At 45.5% G+C, this 21364-nt stretch overlaps 1 protein-coding gene across 2 annotated transcripts in view; it reads right to left on the bottom strand.

Moving 5' to 3' along the window:
• Nucleotides 1–21364, bottom strand: part of STAC3 (SH3 and cysteine rich domain 3) — a 129882-nt gene that overhangs the window by 72845 nt on the left and 35673 nt on the right. The window contains exon 1 of one of the 2 annotated variants that reach the window (XM_044286428.1): nt 10820–10942. The exons of the other annotated variant lie outside the window; for it this stretch is intronic. Within the exon in view, the coding sequence (XP_044142363.1) occupies nt 10820–10828 (9 nt within the window). The 5' untranslated portion in view covers nt 10829–10942. Of the gene's footprint in view, nt 1–10819; nt 10943–21364 lie in introns of those variants that run through there. 2 annotated transcript variants of the gene reach the window in all.

Below are 21364 nucleotides of genomic sequence, written 5' to 3'. Positions count from 1 at the left end.
GTGGGAGGCTACAAGAAACCCAGAAACCAAGATGGCCGCCAGCACATGTCAAACGAAGGAGAACAGCAAGAAGGTAAGACCATGACAGTACCTCCCCCTCAAGGGCCCCTCCTCCGCGGAGTAAGGAACGGTTTCTGAGGGAAGCGTGCGTGGAAGGCTCGGAGCAAAGCAGGAGCATGGACATCTGCGGAGGGAACCCAGGAACGCTCCTCTGGACCATAACCACGCCAATGGACCAAAAACTGCAACCGACCGCGGACCAGGCGTGAGTCCAGGATATTGCTCACCTCATATTCCTCACGATTGCCCACTTGGACCGGACGGGGCCGAGGAACCGAGGAAGTGAAACGATTACACACCAATGGCTTCAACAGGGAGACATGAAACACGTTGGAGATCCGCATGCCAGGAGGAAGCGCAAGGGCATAGGCTACCGGGTTTACCCTGCGAAGCACTCTGAAGGGACCAACAAAGCGAGGCGCCAGCTTGGGAGTGGGCACTCGAAGGTTGAGGTTGCGGGTGGACAACCATACACGGTCTCCGACCTGGTAGGAAGGAGCGGGCGCTCGTCTGCGATCAGCCTGGAGTCTCTGGCGCTGCGCAGAGACCTCAAGGGACCTCTGGATCTGTACCCAAGAAGCACGTAGGACGGAAAGGTGATCCTCCACAGCCGGAATATCCTGGGGAGAGAATACCTCCGGTAACACGGCAGGTTGGAACCCATAATTGGCCATGAAGGGAGACGTCCCAGAGGAAGAGTTCACCGCCGTGTTCCTGGCAAACTCAGCCCAAGGCAGGAGGTCAACCTAATTGTCTTGGTGATCGGAGACATAGCAACAAAGGAATTGCTCCAAGGCCTGATTGGATCGTTCTGCGGCCCCATTGGACTGAGGGTGGTAGGCCGAGGAGAAAGAGAGATGAATCCCCAACTGGGAGCAAAAGGCGCGCCAGAACCTGGACACAAACTGACTCCCCCGATCCGACACAATCTCCTTGGGCAAACCGTGCAACCGGAAGACCTCCCTGGCGAAAATCGTGGCCAACTCTTGTGCAGAGGGTAACTTCTTGAGAGGAACACAGTGGCACATTTTGGAAAACCGATCCACAATCATGAGAATGACTGTATGGCCTCGGGATGCAGGGAGGTCCACAATGAAATCCATCCCCAGGTGTGACCATGGGCGCTCCCCGGTGGCTATGGGTTGCAAAAGGCCCAACGGAAGGTGCCGAGGGGACTTACTCTGGGCACAAACGGAGCATGCCACTACATATGCGGCGATGTCGGAACGTAGAGAAGGCCACCAGAACAGACGTGAAACAGCCCAGGACAGCTGATTCTTTCCAGGATGCCCCGCGGCCTTGGAGTTATGGTAGGTTCGCAACAACCGAGTGCGCAACTCCTCAGGCACAAAACATCTGCCGTTGGGTCTCCCAGAGGGAGCACCAGATTGAGCCGCCAAAATCTGCTCACCCAGGGGAGAGGTCAGGCTGGTGCGAATGGCGGCCAGGATCTGATTCGGAGGTATGACCGAAGTCGGAATCGACTCCTCCCCGGACAGCTCGGAGTACTGCCGTGATAAGGCATCCGCTCTGATGTTCTTGGAACCGGGTAGGTAGGAGACCACGTAATTAAAACGGGACAAGAACAGAGCCCATCTGGCCTGACGTGGTGTCAATCTCTTGGCCTCAGAAAGATAGGTCAGATTCTTGTGGTCCGTCAGGATGAGAACCGGAACCACCGAACCCTCGAGCAAGTGCCTCCATTCATTAAGGGCCTGCACGATGGCCAATAACTCCCTGTCACCAATCTGATAGTTGCACTCCGCGGAAGACAGTTTCCGGGAGTAAAACCCACAAGGAAGCAGAGGACCCTCTGGTGTTCTACGCTGAGACAGAAGGGCGCCTACTCCCGTCTCAGACGCGTCCACCTCGAGGACAAAGGGCAACCCAGGGTTGGGATGCGACAGAATCGGAGCCGACACAAAGGCGGACTTTAGAGCCTCAAAAGCTCGGATGGCCTCGAGCGGCCAGACCTGGAAATTACTGCCCTTCCTGGTCAGATCCGTGAGAGGCTTGGCTAGCATAGAAAAGTCCCTGATGAACTTCCGATAATAATTGGCGAAGCCCAAAAAGCGCTGCAGGGCACGGAGACCACTGGGCTGGGGCCACTGTAAGACAGCCGAAACCTTCTCAGGATCCATGGAGAACCCCTCAGCGGAAATGATGTAACCTAAGAAGGTTACCTGGGATCGGTGAAATTCGCATTTCTCAAGCTTACCGAACAGCCTGTTCTCTCGTAACCGTTGCAACACTCGTCTGACATCCATAATGTGGGCCTCCATGGATTCAGAATATACCAAGATGTCATCCAAATAGACCACCACACACTGCTGCAACAGGTCACGGAAAACATCGTTGATGAATTCCTGGAAGACTGCGGGCGCATTGCACAACCCAAAGGGCATAACCAAGGATTCATAATGACCGGTCCTGGTGTTAAACGCGGTCTTCCACTCATCGCCCGCCTTGATCCTTACCAGGTTATATGCCGCCCTCAGGTCGAGTTTGGTAAAGACCGTGGCCCCTTTGAGGCGATCGAACAGCTCGGAAATCAAGGGTATCGGGTAAGCGTTCTTGATCGTGATGCGATTGAGACCCCTGTAATCGATGCAAGGCCTCAACTCACCGCCCTTCTTTTTCACAAAGAAAAATCCAGCCCCTGCCGGGGACGAGGATTTGCGAATGTGTCCGCGTGAAAGCGCCTCCCTCACGTACTCCTCCATGGCCTCATTCTCCGCTACCGACAGTGGATAGACTTTGCCACGAGGAGGAACGGCACCAGATTGTAACTCTATGGCACAATCGTATGGGCGGTGCGGAGGTAGGGCAACCGCGCGCACCTTATCGAATACATCCCGGTACTCTTCGTATTCAGGAGGCAACAGAGAGTCCGAGGAAGTACACAGCAACTTGACAGGCCCATGGATGCAACTAGCCCCACACTGCGGTGACCACGAGAGGATCTCGGCCGATCTCCAATCGAAAGTCGGATTATGCTTCTGGAGCCAGGGGTACCCCAAGACCACCGAGTAGTGTGGAGACGAAATCACCTGGAGACAGACCGACTCTCTGTGAACGGCACCAATGGCTATCCCCACTGGAAGGGTCTCATGAGTCACGTGTGGCGGCAGAAGGGGTCTGCCGTCTATCGCCTCAAGAGCCAGTGGGGAACCTCGAGGCTGCAGAGGAATGGAATTGGCGGCAGCGAACACACTATCAATGAACAAACCACCAGCACCAGAGTCCACCAACGCCTGGGTCGTCACCGAGCCCCCGACCCAGGAGAGGACAACAGTGATCAGTGGTTTGTCAACACGGGAAACCGGGGACGAGGAGACTCGACCCAAGATCTGCCCCCGACAGGATCTCAGGTGCGAGCGTTTCCCGGACGGTTCGGACATGCCAACCGAAAATGCCCACCGAGACCACAGTACATGCATCGGCCCTCGCGTCTCCGGAGTACCCTCTCCCCCTCGGACAGGCGAGCAAACCCCAGCTGCATGGGTTCACCCCCAGACAAGTCATCCCCAGGAGGCGTGGGAGGAGAGGGAGGCACGGGTGGGACAGCAAACGTAGGCGCCAATCTGTTAGAAGGCCTCCGCAGGCTCTCCTTAAAGGAAGGTCTCTCCCTGAGTCTGGTGTCAATCAAAATCAGGAAAGAAATAAGAGACTCGAGCTCCACTGGTAGGTCCTTAGCTGCAACCTCATCCTTCAAGGCATCCGAGAGACCATGAGAGAAAGCAGCGACCAGAGCCTCATTATTCCAGCCCACCTCTGCTGCCAGGGTACGAAACTCAATGGCGTATTCAGCTACGGATCGTGAACCCTGTCTGATGGACATAAGGAGCTTCGCAGCAGAGGCAGCACGAGCCGGCACATCGAATACCTTCCGAAGAGAAGCAACAAAACCGGAAAACTCGGCAACCACCGGATTGTTGTTCTCCCATAAAGGGCTGGCCCAGGCCAAGGCCTTGTCCGAGAGCAGCGAGATCAAGAAGCCCACCTTTGATCTCTCAGTAGGAAAGGCAGCATGTGGCAGCAACTCGAAATAAATGCCCACCTGGTTAAGGAAACCTCGGCACTGAGTTGGCTCTCCCCCAAAGCGCTGTGGAAGGGGGGCAGAACCGGTCATACCCCGAGACACCGCAGGCGCAGCAACAGGTGTCGGGGTAGACTCCGGCGCAACAACCGGAGCGGCAGTAGGAGCGGGCCCAGGAGCGACAACCGACCCATCGGCAACGGAAGCGAAATGAGCCGTGCGTTCAAGCAGGGTTTGCAACGCCACAGCGAACCGACCCAACAGGTGATCCTGCTGATCAAGTCTGGCAATCAGCGTAGGTAGCGAGGATGGCCCTGTACCGTCAGAATTCATGGCTTGGTCCTAATGTCATGGAACCATGAACCAGACGTACAACAAGAGATAAGTGGAAATAAGAAGGCTTTATTGAAAATCAAGCTGTAAGCAAAAGTCCAAACGGATGGCTAAACCGAAGCAGGGTCTTGCGTAGCCAGAGGTCAGGAACCAGAAGGGTAGTCAGACGAAGCCAGGATCAGGAACCAGCGGGGTAGTCAGACGAGGCCAGGATCAGGAACCAGAAGCAGCAGCAGTCTTAGAAGCATGTGAACACAGGAGGACCAAGCAAGGAACTGAAGCCACAGACCTCCTATATATATGAGCTAGGCATCCAGCTCCTCCCAGTGGGAAGGAGAAGCCGCAGGGTGGGAGGCTACAAGAAACCCAGAAACCAAGATGGCCGCCAGCACATGTCAAACGAAGGAGAACAGCAAGAAGGTAAGACCATGACACGACCATGGTCATGGTCGTGACTCCTGAACCGCAAGCTGTTGCCTGCGGTTTGGTTTGGTTGTTCAACCACAGGTGAGGGCCGCTAGTATGTTGCCTCACTTGTAGTTGCCACGGGCACCAAGTTGTTATTTTGTATGTCGCAGTATAGCAGCCTGAGCTGGTGCTAGGCAGCTTGCTGCAATGTGCATGTGGTTGCACCTGGCAACCTGTCTTTGTTAGGTGTGTCTTTTGTATGTCTGGTGTGCACAGGGTTTTATTTATGTGTGCACTTTCCCCTTTAAGTGGCCTCCATCCCTTGCCTGGTGTAGGAAGGGTTAACTCTCTCTTTGTGTGAACTCTGGTTGTGTCTGTGTGTGGGTGTGGCTACATGGGCTATTTAGCCTCAGTTGAGAGCAGAGGTCTGAGGGGTACTCCAGGCATGTTGCTGGAGTCATCCTCCTGGTTTGTATACCATCTGCCAGTGAGGGCCACCCTTGTGGTCATAAATGTTATATGTGATGTTTAGTTGATGTTGCTTTTCTTTCTATGTTTTATGCAGCTATGGATCTGGGTTCCTGTGTGTATATGTATGTGTGCACGGGATCCAGTGAGCAAGGCGGTGGCAGGTAGGTTTGGAACTAGTGTAGTTCACCTGCCATATCCATATGTCTGTTTGTGTTCCCCTTTTCCTTGCAGCTTGGCCAGTGAGACTCCTGTTCCTCCGTGCCTAGGAGGAACAGGTCGTCTTACCCTGCTCCTTGTTCCAGGGCAATCCTGAGGGCTAGCAGGGAATATAGGTTCCGGTGTATGAGCCCTCCACCATCAGGGTTGGCTCATATGGTTAGGAGTCAGGGTCAGATTAGGGACGCGATAGGAGGTGACCTGCTCTCTAATTCTGTCGTCCTGGCCGAGCAGCCACTAACATCCTCTGGCATCACACAACTGAGGGTTTTCCCCATCCTCAGCCGTGACAGCACCTTTGCTGTCTGATTAATTTGAATTTGCTACAATTTCGATTTTGTTTGCTGCACATGTAATAAAATCACAAATTGTGCATCCCAACTCGCTGGAGTGTGTGTAAGATGTATCTATCTTTGATGAATATGGGACTATAATACCCACATTTCCACAGCACTACCATAATACTACATTGGTGTGCACAGGTCTTTTACTATTTTTCTCATTTTTAATCAGAGACAGCACTGAAGTCACCTGTAGCGATTTAATTTCTTGCACGTCTTAACATATCCAATTAGCTGCATTTGTCTGCAGATTTGTACCTATAAAACTGGCTTAGGGACTGTTCACATCTCGTTTTTGTTGTACGTCAAGGGGATACGTTTGTAAACAGAAAAAACGTATACAAAAATATGGTTTTACATACCCATAGACTATAATTGGGCAAACGTAGTTAAAAAGTTTATATTTTTGACTCAGTTTGTCACTGCTTGCGTTTTTGTAGTTTTTTTTTTTGCAGGACTGGGCTTGTACTAAAGCTACTCAATAGAGAGTCTAGCAAAATGACTAAATCAAGTCAAATAAGTGCTGACAGATTCTCTTTAAGAAGACTGTAAAATACAAGGAATTTGATGATGAAGATACAGAAATGAGTGTTGATAACAGGAGACGAGATCCAGATTTTTGATATTTATGCACCTAAAAATACTGATAAAAAAGTATTTTTTTTAAAAGGACATCTGTCAGCAGATTTGTACCTATAAAACTGGCTGACCTGTTACATGTGCACTTGGCAGCTGAAGGCATCTGTGTTGGTCCCATGTCCATATGTGGAACAGTATGCCAAAGTTCACTGTATCAGGGATAGCAGAATACCAGGTGCACCACTGGATCCCAATTCACTAGAATGGGATCTAGCAGGGCTCCAGCTGCTATCCAGTATCTACGCCGGCTTTCAGTCACACAAAAAATGCTTGTGTGTGGTATTTTTTGTCCGCCCAAAATCCAGCATATACAGATCTAGCCGAGTTAAAATTGATGTCACACATGTCAGTGTTATATCGTGCCATCTTTTGACAAAAGCCTTTGAAATACATTGAAAGAGTTAGATAACCTTAGGAACCTGTCACCGGGATTTTGTGTATAGAGCTGAGGACATGGGTTGCTAAATGGCCGCTAGCACATCCGCAATATACAGTCCCCATAGCTCTGTGTGCTTTTATTTTGTAAAAAAAACGATTTGATACATATGCTAATTACCCTGAGATAAGTCCTGTCCCTGACTTATCTCACATACAGGACTCATCTCAGGTTAATTTGCATATGTATCAAATCGTTTTTTTACACAATAAAAGCACACAGAGCTATGAGGACTGGATATTGCGGATGTGCTAGCGGCCATCTAGCAGCCCATGTCCTCAGCTCTATACACAAAATTCCCAGTGACAGGTTCCCTTTAACCATAAACGCGTTAACCATCAAGTTTAGCTCTGCTGCATCTGTATGCTGGATACAGTGACCAGAACAGAGTGCCAGAGTTTACAATGCAGATATGAATTTGGCTTTAGATAGACAAATTATGAAAGAGCTAAATAGATTACTAATCTATATAAATATTAGGGACGAGGGAACGTCTGTTTTCAAGTTCGGCGTACAAGGTTCGGTTTATCTAAGAATTTAGGTATGGATTCCGCCACCACAGACCATAAGTTGTGGTCCGTGGTAGCAGAATCCATAAATGAAATTCTTAGATAACCCGAACCTTGTACGCCGAACTTGAAAACAGAAGTTTGCGCAACACTAATAAATATAAAAATAAAAACTAAAGAATCCACTTAATGAATGAAACTATATTTGGATGTACACACAGAAGAATGGCAGGTTCAGCCAACAGTCTAATATATATGTTGTGGGAGAGACGGATCGGGCGAAGTGAATGTTTTTGCATTATTCCTTTGTTCTGCCAGGAGATAAGCTGCTGGCAGTAGTGTCTGGCAGCAGCTTTCTCCCCTCTCCCCATTGAGTACATATACAGGCTAGGCCAAGCTATATGTGTATGTGGAAGTCAAAAGAGATACAGTAGCTGTCAACCAAACAATCATTTGGCCGATTGCTATTGAATGTGTATGAACAGCTTTGATACTGAAATTAAATTTTAAGTTTTATAGAGACAAGATAGTTTGGAAGTAGGAACGCATCACAAAATGTGAGATTTCCAGGACAGGAATATATGTATTGGATGGATTTAAGTAATTCTACATCACTTAAAGGGAACATTTTAAGATATTTACAGCTCAAAAAAGTTAGGGCAGCATAAACCTAGTGACAGATACCTCTCAAGAGACATCCTCTAGGAAAATCAATAACTTATAAAACAAAGTTGAATAGAAACCGCTTGTAAAACAAGAATGTTAATGTCCCAGGGTGGCAAAGTCCAAGATATAGCTCATAAACAGCTTTGAAAACATTTTTCGGAAAAAAAAAAAAATCAAGTAATATGTCCACAAAAATGACAAAACCCAAGATATAAACTACTGACAAACAGAACTATTCTAAATGATTATGTTTTAAAGGAATATTATGTTGTAATACATGATGTAAGGCAAATCCTAGAGAGCGTAGAAACTTTGCATCATCTTTGAAAATACACATTTAGACTGAAAGGCTTTATACATACATCACGATAGTGCAGCAATGTGGATGGGAGGCAAGAGGGGAAGATGAAAGAGATAGTGGTATTTGGGGTACCCATAGGCCTTACAGTGGTGATGTCCTTCTCCCTCGCCCCACCCCCTGAGGGCTGTGCAGTGAAGTGGGGCGCACCTGGTGTTGTTCTTCTCCCAAGTCATCCCGCAATAATACCCTTGGCTTTTGGAAGGTGGAGTGCCCTTAGTGTGCCCTTAGTGTTGCTAGTCGCAAGGCACAAGGATAGGAAACTTGCACAAAAATGGGACCAGTAGAACTCACGTGGCTTGATTTATTATAGACCAGCGTTTTATGAGGCGTATGCTTTTGGTTGCTCGTTTACCTGACCTGGAATGCATGTCAGCCCCTAGCTGTCATAGATTTGCGTCTTCTTCTATGTCAGAAAACTGGCTTGAAAGAAGATAAATGTGGTGAGGATACTGGCTCCACACCCTTCCCACCCTTATCATGCATGTTTGGGGGAAAGTAACAAAGGCAGTGGATAAATGACACTTGCTTCAAAATGTTTGTGAAAGTGGTGTTTAAAAAGTTGCAAACACGCAGTTTTTTACATCAGAAAACTGGTGAAAAATAATGATAAATGAGGCCCACAGTTTAAGTTCCTCTGAGATGTCTGAGATATGTCATCCTATACAGAAAACTCCTTACAGCTCACTATGAGGGGTACACTAGTGGGACACTGCACTAGAGCAGTTAGTTAGATATCTGAACAAAACTGATGCACTTATATTCTCTAAGGTCGAGTTCAGTGATCGGAGAATTAAATAAAACTATTTTTAATTCAATAAAAATACAATTTAAGTTTGTACATTTTGTTATATGACCACTTGTACCATTACAGGCACAACAACAGAAAGAAAAGTTCCAAAAAGACAGAAGCAATGGTGTACTGGTCTGGCATACAAAGCCCATGGTAGAACCGAAAAGAGTTACAAGATTTTTTTATAGTAATAATAGCATTCAAAAAGATCAACTTTTACAGTGTGCCCACATGAAACTGAACCATTGCAGATTTACAGGCATTAAACCTGCAGTGTATAATAGTGCCTGCAAAGTGGATGAGATTTTAAGAAATCTCATGGACACAATGCAAAAAAAAATTGCAGCAAGTCAATTTGTGTTTAGAGATTAGGGATGAGCGAACCCGTGGAAGTTCGGGTTTGCTGGGTTCGGACGAACTTTAGGTGAAAGTTCGGGTTCAGAACCCGAACCCGGACCCTATTAAAATTAAAATTTGCTCAACCCTAGTAGTGATTTCTCCATTTGCGAAGCACAGGTTGAAATCTGCAGAATATACCCAGCAAAACTTACATGTAACTCATGTGAATAACATATTACCACAAATTAAACCCTTATGTGGATGTGGTCTTAGTACTCGTAAGATTTTGAAAGCATTAAACTCAAGTTAAAAAGCGATTAATGTATGAGCTTATAGTAACAGTTTGTAAGGCTGAAAAAAGACATTCGTCCATCCAGTTCAGCCTGTTATCCTGCAAAATGATCCAGAGGAAGGTAAAAAAAAAAACAACTCACGAAGTAGGGGGGAAAAGTGCTCCTTAACTCCAATCTGAAAAACTCGCTGGATCTACGACCCTTCACCAGAATTCTAATAACTACAACCTGTAATATTATTACACTCCAGAAATATATCCGGGCCCCTCTTAAACTCTTTTAGTGAATTCACCATCACCAACCTCCTCAGGCAGAGAGTTCCATCTTACCGTAAATAGCCCTTTTATGTTGATGCACAAACCTTTTTTCCTATAGATGTAGAAGATGTCTCCTCGACATGGTCATAGTCCAGGGTATAAATAGATGATGAGAGAGATCTCTGTCCTGACCCTTAATATGTTTATACATGGTTATTAGATCTCTCAGCCATCTTTTTTCTAAACTAAATAACCCTAATAGGAACATTAAGTATTGGCCTATTACATATGACATTACAAATTACCTTATAGTATGTTCACAACTTTCTGCAACTACTAATCTCTTTCACACATCTAAATTAGGTTGTTTCTGCATCATGTGCATGGATTTCTGCAAACCCCATTCAGACTACAGGGACAGTTGCAAACATTTCTGCAACAAAACTTTCAAACATGAACCTACCCTTAAACTGCTTCATAGTACTTCACACCAGGGTTCACTATCTGACAACATCTGATGTTTAGCTTGAAACAAACTCATCTCTTCGGGGTAGCTGCATCACTAAATCTAGCACTCAAAAAATTCAGACACCTCAATCACTGTGGCTTCTACAATATGCCCAAACACAAAAATATCAAAGTTGCACAAACTTTTAAGTACCTTCTGCATGACTAAAACTTTGTTTCTCCTTCTTGGTTGTATTCTGCATAGCAATTGTTTCCACTTAACCCAGCTACAACCTCCATCAAAAGCACACGCGAGAGAGAAGAGGACCTATGTAACCAACAAGGATCTGAATGGATTGTTCTATTAATTGGGGAGGGCGTGGAGAACATATCCTGAGTATATTACATAATTGTTGACATTGTTCTAATTTAACTGCAGTCATATCTATATTTAAATAGCTGGAGTTGTATGGCAGTCAGCTGATTGCTTAATGCTTCTAGGCAGTAAAGAATTTGGCTTTGGTCAGTCTCCGTGCTGAATATAACAGAATGAGATGACTGAACAGAAATATATTTAAAGGGTAGGTCCATCCTTGGACATTTTATAGTTTGTATATAGAGTTCATCTACATAGAAAGTTGAACAACTGTATATATGCACTGAATGACCACCTTCACTTTCACAACCAGAGCCTCCCTGGACAAAAATTAGACAGTTGACCCTGGAGTGCAGCATAAAATCAGGTGAGCAAGTTTTCTGTGGATCAGCTTCCATGTGAATTGACAATAAAAATTGAAAATCGAAACAATCTGAGCGACCTTGAATAAAGCGTGGTCAGTAGCCACGGTGTATAGACCAAAGACTGCCAACCCTGAGGGGTTTTCTCATGCAATGGTGTTGAAAGTATACTGAGAATGGTATGACTGGGTAAAACATCCATTAAAAGGGGATCCTGTGGACATAAACAACTGATCAATGAAAGGTGCCAGTGGAAGATGTCAAGAATCTATCTGATGAACAGGTGTTGCTTAGTCCAGCAAATTGCAAACTCGTCTTTCATTAGCACGGATGGGCTATAAAAACAGACGACCAATTTTATTGCCTTTGTTGTCCAAGGAAAACAGAAATGCTGACTCCAGTGGGCAAAGGTGTTCTATAGTGGATGACTGGGGTAGTGTAAAGAGATTGCCCGGTCAGATGAATCCAGATGTCTGCTGCAACATACTGATGGGAGGGTCAGAACTTGAAGCAAGTATCATGAATCGATGAACCCTTTGTGTCAGGCATCAGTTTATGCCGGTAACCGTGGAATAATACTGTGGGGAATATTTTCTTGGCACATCCTGGATCCTCAGCCCTGGATCCTCAGCCAACTGTGGATTGATGTTTTGGCAGTAGGGCTTACCCAAGAATTGTGCCCAACCGAGTTCATCCCTTCATGGCAGCCGTTTACCCTATGGCAGAAGGAAAATGCATCATGCAATTTGAGCTGTATAGTTATGGATTGGAAGACCATGACAGCAAATTTTTCTTGCTTAAGTTCCCAGACCTTAATCCTATACAGTATCTCTGGGACAAGGTAGGACAGGCTTTTCAGAGCACATCTAATTTGCTTCAGCTGGAAGAAGCCATTTTGTCTGCATAAACCAATATTTCTGCAGAATACTTTTGACACCTAGTGGAATCTATGCCATATGTTACAAGATGGGCGCTTCTTATCTTGTACGGGTCCTGAGTCATCACTGGTATAACAGAATAGAACTTGTATTCTAGTTAGTGTAATCTGTACACCAGACACTGTACAGTAATCTGATGCTATAATGAAATATTTGCTGTCTGTTTCCAATGACAATCAGCAAAACTGTCAGTACAGCTTTAGAATATAATATAGGCTGTAACATTGTTGCAACGAAAAATACTGGCCAAGGTTACACAAGTAAAAACGGAGTGTTATTCTGGGATGTGGCTTAACACAAGGTGTTATTGGACACCAATAGTTTAGTCATTGTTAAAGTAGTTGTCCTACCATAAGCACTTATCCCTCATGAACAGGATAGGGCATAAGTATCTAATAGGTGGTGATTTGACCACCCGAACCACCATCAATGACAAGAATGACATGACGATGCCCCCAGAGTAAAGAGTGGGAAGTCAAATACAGAACTCGACCATCTTCAGCAGTCACACAGAGTTGAAGGACGCAGCAGCGTGCAAGCATGACAACATCACCATTCACTCAAGGGTTTCCTGCTCCTCATTCTTATGGTCAGAGGGGATCCCTGCAGTCAGACCCATAACCATTAGATACTTATTCTGTGGATATGGGATAAGTTCTTATAGTGGAACAACCCCTTTTAACGTTTGCTAAAAAGTATGCAAAGGCATCATGTGTGAACGAGCTCTCATGAGGAATAACCACAAAACCAGAAAAAAATACATCCCCTACACCTATTTCAGAGTTGCTTCCTGAACCATGCAGTCCTATGCAGAAACCCAATTTTTACTTGTTAATCATACTGTTTTGTGTTTTTTTTTGTTTTTTTTTCATTTTTGTAAAATTCATTGAAAACAATTGTTTAGGGTGAGAAAATCATGAATGAGAAGTTAGAAACCTTTTCTATCTGTCAGAAATATATGACATATTCCTGTAGCATGTAATGGGTTTTACTAGAGAAGCAGACTGGGACAGAAACAGTTAAAAAGAAAGCATTAATGATGTTTGTGGTACAATTGTTTGGTGCAAATTATTTGCATTGTAATCAAAATGCTAGTAAATTTCGGTGTCATGGCATCAATAAATAGTTTAATGGCAAAGGGGTGACTAGATGATTAAGACTTATCTTGTTTCTTTTACGGAAAAAATGTGACTATTAGTCCATGTTATCCTTCCCCCTTGGGTCATGTACAGCTATACCAGGGCAGGAGGATCAATACATTTGCTCCTCTCCCTGCAGTTTGTGAGAAAATTCTTCACTGCCCCCCCTCCAGTCTAGCTGAGGTCATACTCGGCTAAAAGGGAAGGGGGTTACGTCAAGCTGGGATCACAAAGCTAGTTCTGATACAGCTGGAGATACAGTAGAACCTTTCCAAATCAGGTTGGGAATGAGATCAATGTAAACCTGCCCACAAACAATGATTTTAGGTGCCACATGAAAGATGCCATCTTCCAGCAAATTATCATTTTTCATTCCTCAGGTGATTCGCAGCATCTTAGGAAGGATAATTATGGGAAATTAGCGTTCCTAAAAATGTTCACCCCCAATAATTGTACCAATCCTCAGTCCATGTCAAAGGGCTCTTAGTCCCTAATTCAAATTATCTGTTACAGAACTGCTGCTTATTAGTTTGCCTGGAGATGTCCACTCTAGGGATCGACCGATATTGATTTTTTAGGGCCGATACCGATACCGATAATTTGTGAACTTTCAGGCCGATAGCCGATAATTTATACCGATATTCTGGGAATTTTCATTTTTGAAAAAAAAATTAAAATTCCCACAAATCTGCTGAAAATTAATGTTTATTTTTATTGTAAATCTTTCTTTTTCATTTATATTTAATATTTTGGTGTTTTTATTTTTATTACTTTTATTTTTTTTTAAACTAACTTTTAGCCCCCTTAGGGACTAGAACCCTTGTCCTATTCACCCTGATAGAGATCTATCAGGGTGAATAGGAGCTCACACTGTCCCTGCTGCTGTGTGCTTTGTGCACACAGCAGCATGGAGCTTATCATGGCAGCCAGGGCTTCAATAGCGTCCTGGCTGCCATGGTAACCGATCGGAGCCCCAGCATTACACTGCTGGGGCTCCGATCGGAGGAGCAGGGGAGAGGGAATCCTGTGGGGGGGCGCACTGCGACTGGGGTGGGGGGGGGGGCGCGCACCACTGCTTAATACTGGGGGGGGGGGGCGCACTGCGCCACCAATGCTTAATACTGGGGGGGCTTGGGGGGGAGGCGCACTGCGCCACCAATGCCTAATATTGGGGGGGAGGGGGGCGCACTGCGCCACCAATGTCTGATACTGGGGGGCTTGGGGGGGCGCACTGCGCCACCAATGAAGCTTAATTTCTAATTTATTCATATACAGGAGGCGGGAGCTGGCTGCAGGATCACATAGCCGGCTCCCGACCTCTATGAGCAGTAGCTGCGATCCGCGGCACCTGAGGAGTTAACTACCGCAGATCGCAGCTACAGCTCATAGAGGCCGGGAGCCGGCTATGTGATTCTGCAGCTCCCGCCTCCTGTATATGAATTAATGTGATATTAAGCTTCATTGGTGGAGCAGTGGCCATAGCTCCTCCCCTCCTCTTCTCCCCTGTCCTCCCATTGGCTGGAGCGGCAGCAGCAGCACAGGGGGAGGAGACACTGCTCCTTCTCCCCTGTGCTGCTGCTGAGGGAACACGGAGAGCGCTGTCAGCAGCGCGATCTGTGTTCCCAGTACGCTATCGGAATATCGGCAAAATAAATGCCGATACCGATAACGTTCAAAATCCTGAATATCGGCCGATAATATCGGTAAATCCGATAATCGGTCGATCCCTAGTCCACTCCAATAATCATTTTACCCCCCACAATCACTGCACTTAATTTATCACAACTATCTAAGGCTAGGTTCACATCTGAAGGGCTATTCAGCTTTTCTGTTCCAGCCTAGAAATGTACTGCCAGACTGTAATGGCAAATAAGGCACGTGCCAGACACCAACAGTGCTCACTAGATCCCAGTCATAATCATGGGATCCAGTGAGTTTCCATTATGGATGCCACATTCTGCTGGAGAAAATACAGATGCATGCAGCATTTCTTTTGTCCAGTATTTGTGCCGGACTCTATGCCACAGATGTGAACCTAGCCACATAGTAAAAGGGTCTTTGTTGCTCAGCTTTCATTTCTTAAACAGCTATAGCTCTGATTGTTTTCTATGGAAACTGTGTCCAAACATGGTACCGTTATTGGGTTTCTGTGGGGAGATATTTATATCTCCCTTCCCTGGTATCCAACCACCAAACTAAGACCATGGGCATGTTCATTGTGGCCACTGGGACACAAATATATAATCGGTTTGCACCTGTGATGGCCAGGCAATTTATAATTCCTTATAAATCACCGGTTCCATGCCGTCTGCTAGATTTGATTGAACTGGGGAATGGCTTAGGGAGGTTTTTCTGCAGGATCCGTGCTGTCTGAATGGAGGTGCGAAATGTGGCCTGCTAGGAGTTTTATGCTATCTGGCTGGGGCTTTGAAGCAGGGCCCTCCTGTGGAGTTCACCACATCTGCTATCTTTCAGCAAATGTTGGGTGTGAGGACATGGCTGACAGTAAATATTAATCCATATTCCTGACAAAACCAAAGACAGTCTTACTGTTAGATTTGATGCAATCAGTTTTGATGCATTTTTTACAGGAGTGAAAAGAAACCTGAAGGTTTAAAAACAACATCTCCTAGCCCTCCCATTCACTTCTATGTGGCCAGGGCTGCATGAAAAACGCAGAACTGATGCATGAAAAAAATGCTCATGTACTGTATACAGACCCATTGAAATGAATGGGTCAGGATTCAGTGCGGGTGCCATGTGTTCACTTCACACATCACACCTGTGTAGAAAACTCACTTAAAAGGCCTTAATAGTCCCACAAGGGGACTATAATAGGCAATATTTGAATCTCTTGTAAAATATATATATATATATATATATATATATATACACTATTTCTCTAGTGCATTGTATTTTAATGTCAGTGCTATACTGACATTCACCAGCAGGCTGTACAGAGAGGTGCAGCCTGCTGGAAAACGCAGAAGACAGGCCAGGGGCTTACACTGGACCACTGTCTGACTGCACAGACATTGGCACACCGCAATCTCATTTGAAATGTGCCAATGGGAGACAGAGGGAGTCCTCTATCTTTGTAACCACTTACATGCAGCAGGCTCCATTGCCCGCGACATTCAAGGGGTTCAAAAGCCCAGATCAGCGCTCCTGCAGGTCCAGGCTGTTAGAGCAGGAGTGTGGCTCACACAAAACAGCTGTGCTTCTGGTAAAAAGGTGATGACCCGGCCTTAGGCCCCTTAGTGACTACCGTAAAAAGGTGTATTGGTGGTCACTAAGGGGTTAAGATACTGCAGAAATAGGGGCTCTGTTTACAATTCTATTTCAAGGCCCAGAAAGTCTATTTTCCCTTATCACAATTTTCCTGTTCTCACACCACATTAGTCAGCATATCAGCACAGCAGGGGTGTGATAAAGAATTGTATAATATGCTTCTATTTTTTCTTATTAGTAAATACTTGGTATAATGTGTGCTTCATAGCTGCCAATAGTTTTTTTTCATTTTATTGAAATGTTTTGTGGCATACAATAATTCATTTTAAGGGGGGAATGCTGTGACTCTTGGAGTGCCTATAGGTCCATAATATGCACCCAAAGGAACTCATTGTAAAGCTGCATAGGGCCCATGCTCTCTGCCAGGGGCTGATTGGCCATAGACCTTACAGGAAAGTTTCCCGGTGGGCCGATGCCTCAAGGGGCCACCCAAGCCTCCCTCTCCGCCAATGGCCTAAGACATGGGATTCGTGTCCCCACCTCTCCCTTGGTTGAACTTGATGGACTTATGTGTTTTTTCAACCGTATTAACTATGTAACTATTCAACATAATGAGCTCTCAGCGGTAATTAAGGCTGTGAGAATCAGATACTCATGTACCCGGCCAGTGACCGCACAAGCCCTCCTGAATTCAACTGCTGTGACCCACATCTCAGCTCCTGAGCCCCCTGCTCCATATCTTAATAATAAACAACTTGAGGAAGAGGGCAGAAAATGGTAACTATTGATGGCCACCACAGAGGGACAGCTTTTTGGCTAATATATCATGCTGCTCTGTGGTATATTATTCTTATCGGATACTATTTTGCGCTACTGTATTGCTGACCCAGCCACTTTAAGTTCCCAATCCGCCCCTGCTCTCTGCCATGTGTATTGACCATTAATCTCACACTAAAAGGCAGATTTACTATTCCGAATGTGCCAAAAATGAATCCTCAAGCAAGAAGCTATACTTATTGTAAGGTTTAGACATCTTTTGCACATCTTTCAAATTGTCTAGAAAAAGGATATTTTTACATTGTTGCGTCAAATAATGTAAAGTAAGATATATTAGACTAACCTCTTTCAAAATGTATCACACAACGTGCACCACTGTGATCAATTTGTCACATATATTTGTCGGTGCATGCCTTGGCTCGTGCTATAATCCTTACATTCTGCATCTGTACTCCAAGTTCCTCAAACTGTCCTTCACTGACCCAGCAAGCTGCTGCTAGAAGAATGTCTCTACACAATGATTGCTAAACAGCTAATAGAGACAGTCATGAAACACTGTACTCAGGGCTGGCGTTAGGGGAGGGTAAACTGGGCAATTGCCCAGAGCCCCCATCCCAGAAAGGGCCCCCTGCTCATTCCACAGTCACCACCACACAACTGTGCCATTCAGCTGCTAGCCCAACCGCCAGATATGGAAGAGAACTGGCGGGCTGCAGCTGAGTAGGGCACAATGATAGGTAGCAAGTGGAGCGGCGGCAGAGCGAAGAGTACGGCACCAGCTTGCTCAAGTTCTCTGCTCAGCCTCAGCATCCTCTCAGAGATTCCAGTAGAGGCGGAGCAGAGGCACTGCAGGACAGGATCACCCCAGCCCAGCCATTTCTTGCTGGGACTGCACTCCTGGACACCCTCGCAGCATCACCTACCTGACCAGGCTGGCAGCATTAGGTCAGGAGAAGTTTAGAAACAGAAGTGAAGTAAGGATAAGGATAATGCTGTGGTCAATTGTGACCACAGCATCTAAGCAGCCAAATTCTGAGAGCGCTGCAGTCTGGTGATCAAATGGCTCTCCACGATTGGATCACAGAAGCTGCTAGATTGCTATGGCAACCTCAGCATTCTGTCTCTGGCAGGGCTCCATAGGAACATGGGGGGGGGGGGGGTAATTTACTAACCAGAAATATGCCTATAGTAGGTGAATTCCTGGCACAGATTGTGGCGCAAAGGTCTTTTGCACCGCAATCTGTGACTTTTCCCTGCTCACGCCAGGTCTAAAATAGTGGAGAAGCTGTCTTACATTTAGAAGCAGCGGTGGATTCGCCGAAATTATGTAGAGAACGGAGTCTCTACATAACTCTAGACGATCCACCGCCAGATATAGGAGATATTTAGGTTGGCGTCTAAATCGCCAGCATTTATAAATAACCTCCATAGTGAATCTCCCATAGGCTACAATGGTAAATTATTGCAGTCTATAGGAAAAACACATACACACTCTCAAATGGTATTAAAAAAAATATATATATATCCATCACTGCACAAAAAATTAGCACTATGGTCCCTTTCAAACAAACAAGCGATACGGATTGTGTCCAGATCTGTTCAGGAAAAAGCTGATGTTTTTGCACGCAATTGCATTCAGTGGTTCTGTTTTTTTTCACACGGATGCAATCAGCTGTGATGAGTTTTTCAGGTGCGTGAAAAAAAAACCTGAAGAAAAACAATCTAATGTAGCCTCCAGAGGGAGTTGTTTCATTGATAAAGCTCTATACACAGACATCAATGAAACAGCTCCCTCTGGAGGTTAAGATGACATGAAAATAGGACATGATTTATTTTTCTCTGAATATTCCCTTTGTCTGCCCGGCATCACCCCCCAGCCACTGATACACCTTCCCTTTAAGCAACCTCACCACGCTCGGGATGACATCATCTCTTAAATTTCAGGGACCATGACCATGTTACATTTGATTTTAGAGGAAAGGATGGCTGAGACCTCGCCGTGTGATGATTGGTCGGCACGCTGGTGTGGAGGGCAGTAATCGGGCGGCGCACTGGTGTGGGTGCTGTGTGGAGCGCCGTGTGCCAATTGGTCGGCCCTCCGCGCATGCGCAGTTTGATTGTCGGCACACGGATAAGGAACACGTACACAGGGTTTTTATTATTATAGATTGTGTTTGAGGGAATCAATGGTACAAGCTATCTCTTATAATAAAAACCCTGTGTGCGAGCTCAGGGCTGCATGTCTGTGCTGATAATTTAACTTTGCATGCGCGGTGAGCCGACCAATCATCACACAGTGCTCCACACGCCACCCGCACCCGCTCGCAGGTTATGGTGTGCTCTCCACGTCGGAGCACCGCCATTACTGTTCATGCATCACAGAGCCGCACAGTCCCAGCACTCTCAGCCACAGACAGCAGCCGCTGCCAGCAGTCTCAGCCACCAGTTGCTGCCAGCAGTCTCAGCCACCAGTCAGTGCCAGCCGTTTCAGCCATCCATCAGTGCCAATAGCCACAGCTACCAGTCACACTGCCAGCAGTCTCAGCCACCAGACAGTGCCAGCCATCTCAGCCACCAGTCGCTGCCAGCAGTCTCAGCACTACCACTGCCACCAGTCAGTGCCAGCCGTCCCTTTGTTATTTAATATAGACTGTTCCTACTAATGTTTATGCACCACTGTTTTAGCGGCCGTTATTGTAACAGACTTAATGTCTAGTAAAAGAATAATGACACAACTCTTGAGGTCCAGCTTCTTCTAAAAGACAATGGGCCAGATTTATCATGACTCTGACAGCTCACTCCACTTTAACATATGGCTAAAGTCAGTTTTAGCCAAGTCAGATTTATGATCGGCCCTTTAAGACTGTAATAAATGTGGCTTGACGGTAGCAGTTTATCCGTCAGTAAGCAGCTTTACAAAAGTCGCACATCTTTACGAAAAAGTCGCAAGGTTTTATGAAAAAGTCGCATGTTCTATTAAAAAGTCTCATAAGATAAGCATGGTCCTCACTGGAGTGAAATTGCGACTTTTTAGCGACTTTTTAAATAGTCCCAATAGTAAATCTGTCTAGAGATTCATTTACATAAGAAAACACGCCCACTTTCAGAAAACTGGCGAGCATAGTGCAGAGCAGAAAAAAGTCGCAAATTTGTGCGCAGTTTTAGCGTTTGGGACTTTTTGGGGGACTTTTTTACTCCATTATTCTGACCTGAGCTAATGATAAATCTGGCCCAATGTCTGAATGAGTTAACAGCTAATCATGTAGTTACAGTTTTACTTCTGTCACTGTCGCTGTACCACTCTTATCAGCTACAGCTGATCTACCAACTCCAAATCCAACAAGTAGTAATTTAAGCTAGTAGTTTTATGTAATTTGTCAATAGCTATCCATATAAATTCTGGTAACATGGATTTTTTCAAAAACAGTTCCTATTTTCCCATGTCTACCGGTAACACTGTGTTTGGATCTTTCAATATTATTTATCATTAGTGATGGTATCTCTGTGTTTCTCAAATTACAAAATCGAAGTGCTAAACTTACCGTACCATATTGATACCAGATAATATGCTGTTAATATAGTGGGGCAGATTTACTAATAATGTCTATAAGCAAAACAGCATAAATTTAGACTAGACAGTCCTAAAATGTGCGAGAATAATCACAGTGACTGATGATGGATGATAAATTGGTCATATATTTCAACAACCTAGTATAAATTGCCTTAGTTTTACTTGAAATTTGCCAAAAATGTTGACTCATGAAGGCACATTTAAGCCATGCCCCTCTGTCAGGCAAAGCATACAAAAATTAAAACTGGTCTACAAAACCGACTTAGATGCCGCAGTCTGGTTTGGCATAAAATAGCCCTTCCATAAAATGCTCTTCCTGCACAGGAGACTTGTGCAACACTTGTTAGACCGCCATAGAAAATTGC

The sequence above is a fragment of the Bufo gargarizans genome, chromosome 3 (genome assembly GCF_014858855.1).
Source record: "Bufo gargarizans isolate SCDJY-AF-19 chromosome 3, ASM1485885v1, whole genome shotgun sequence".
Taxonomy (NCBI): Eukaryota; Metazoa; Chordata; class Amphibia; order Anura; family Bufonidae; genus Bufo; species Bufo gargarizans.
Note: the sequence above shows the minus strand (reverse complement) of the source record. Positions and strands in the feature narration are given on the sequence as shown.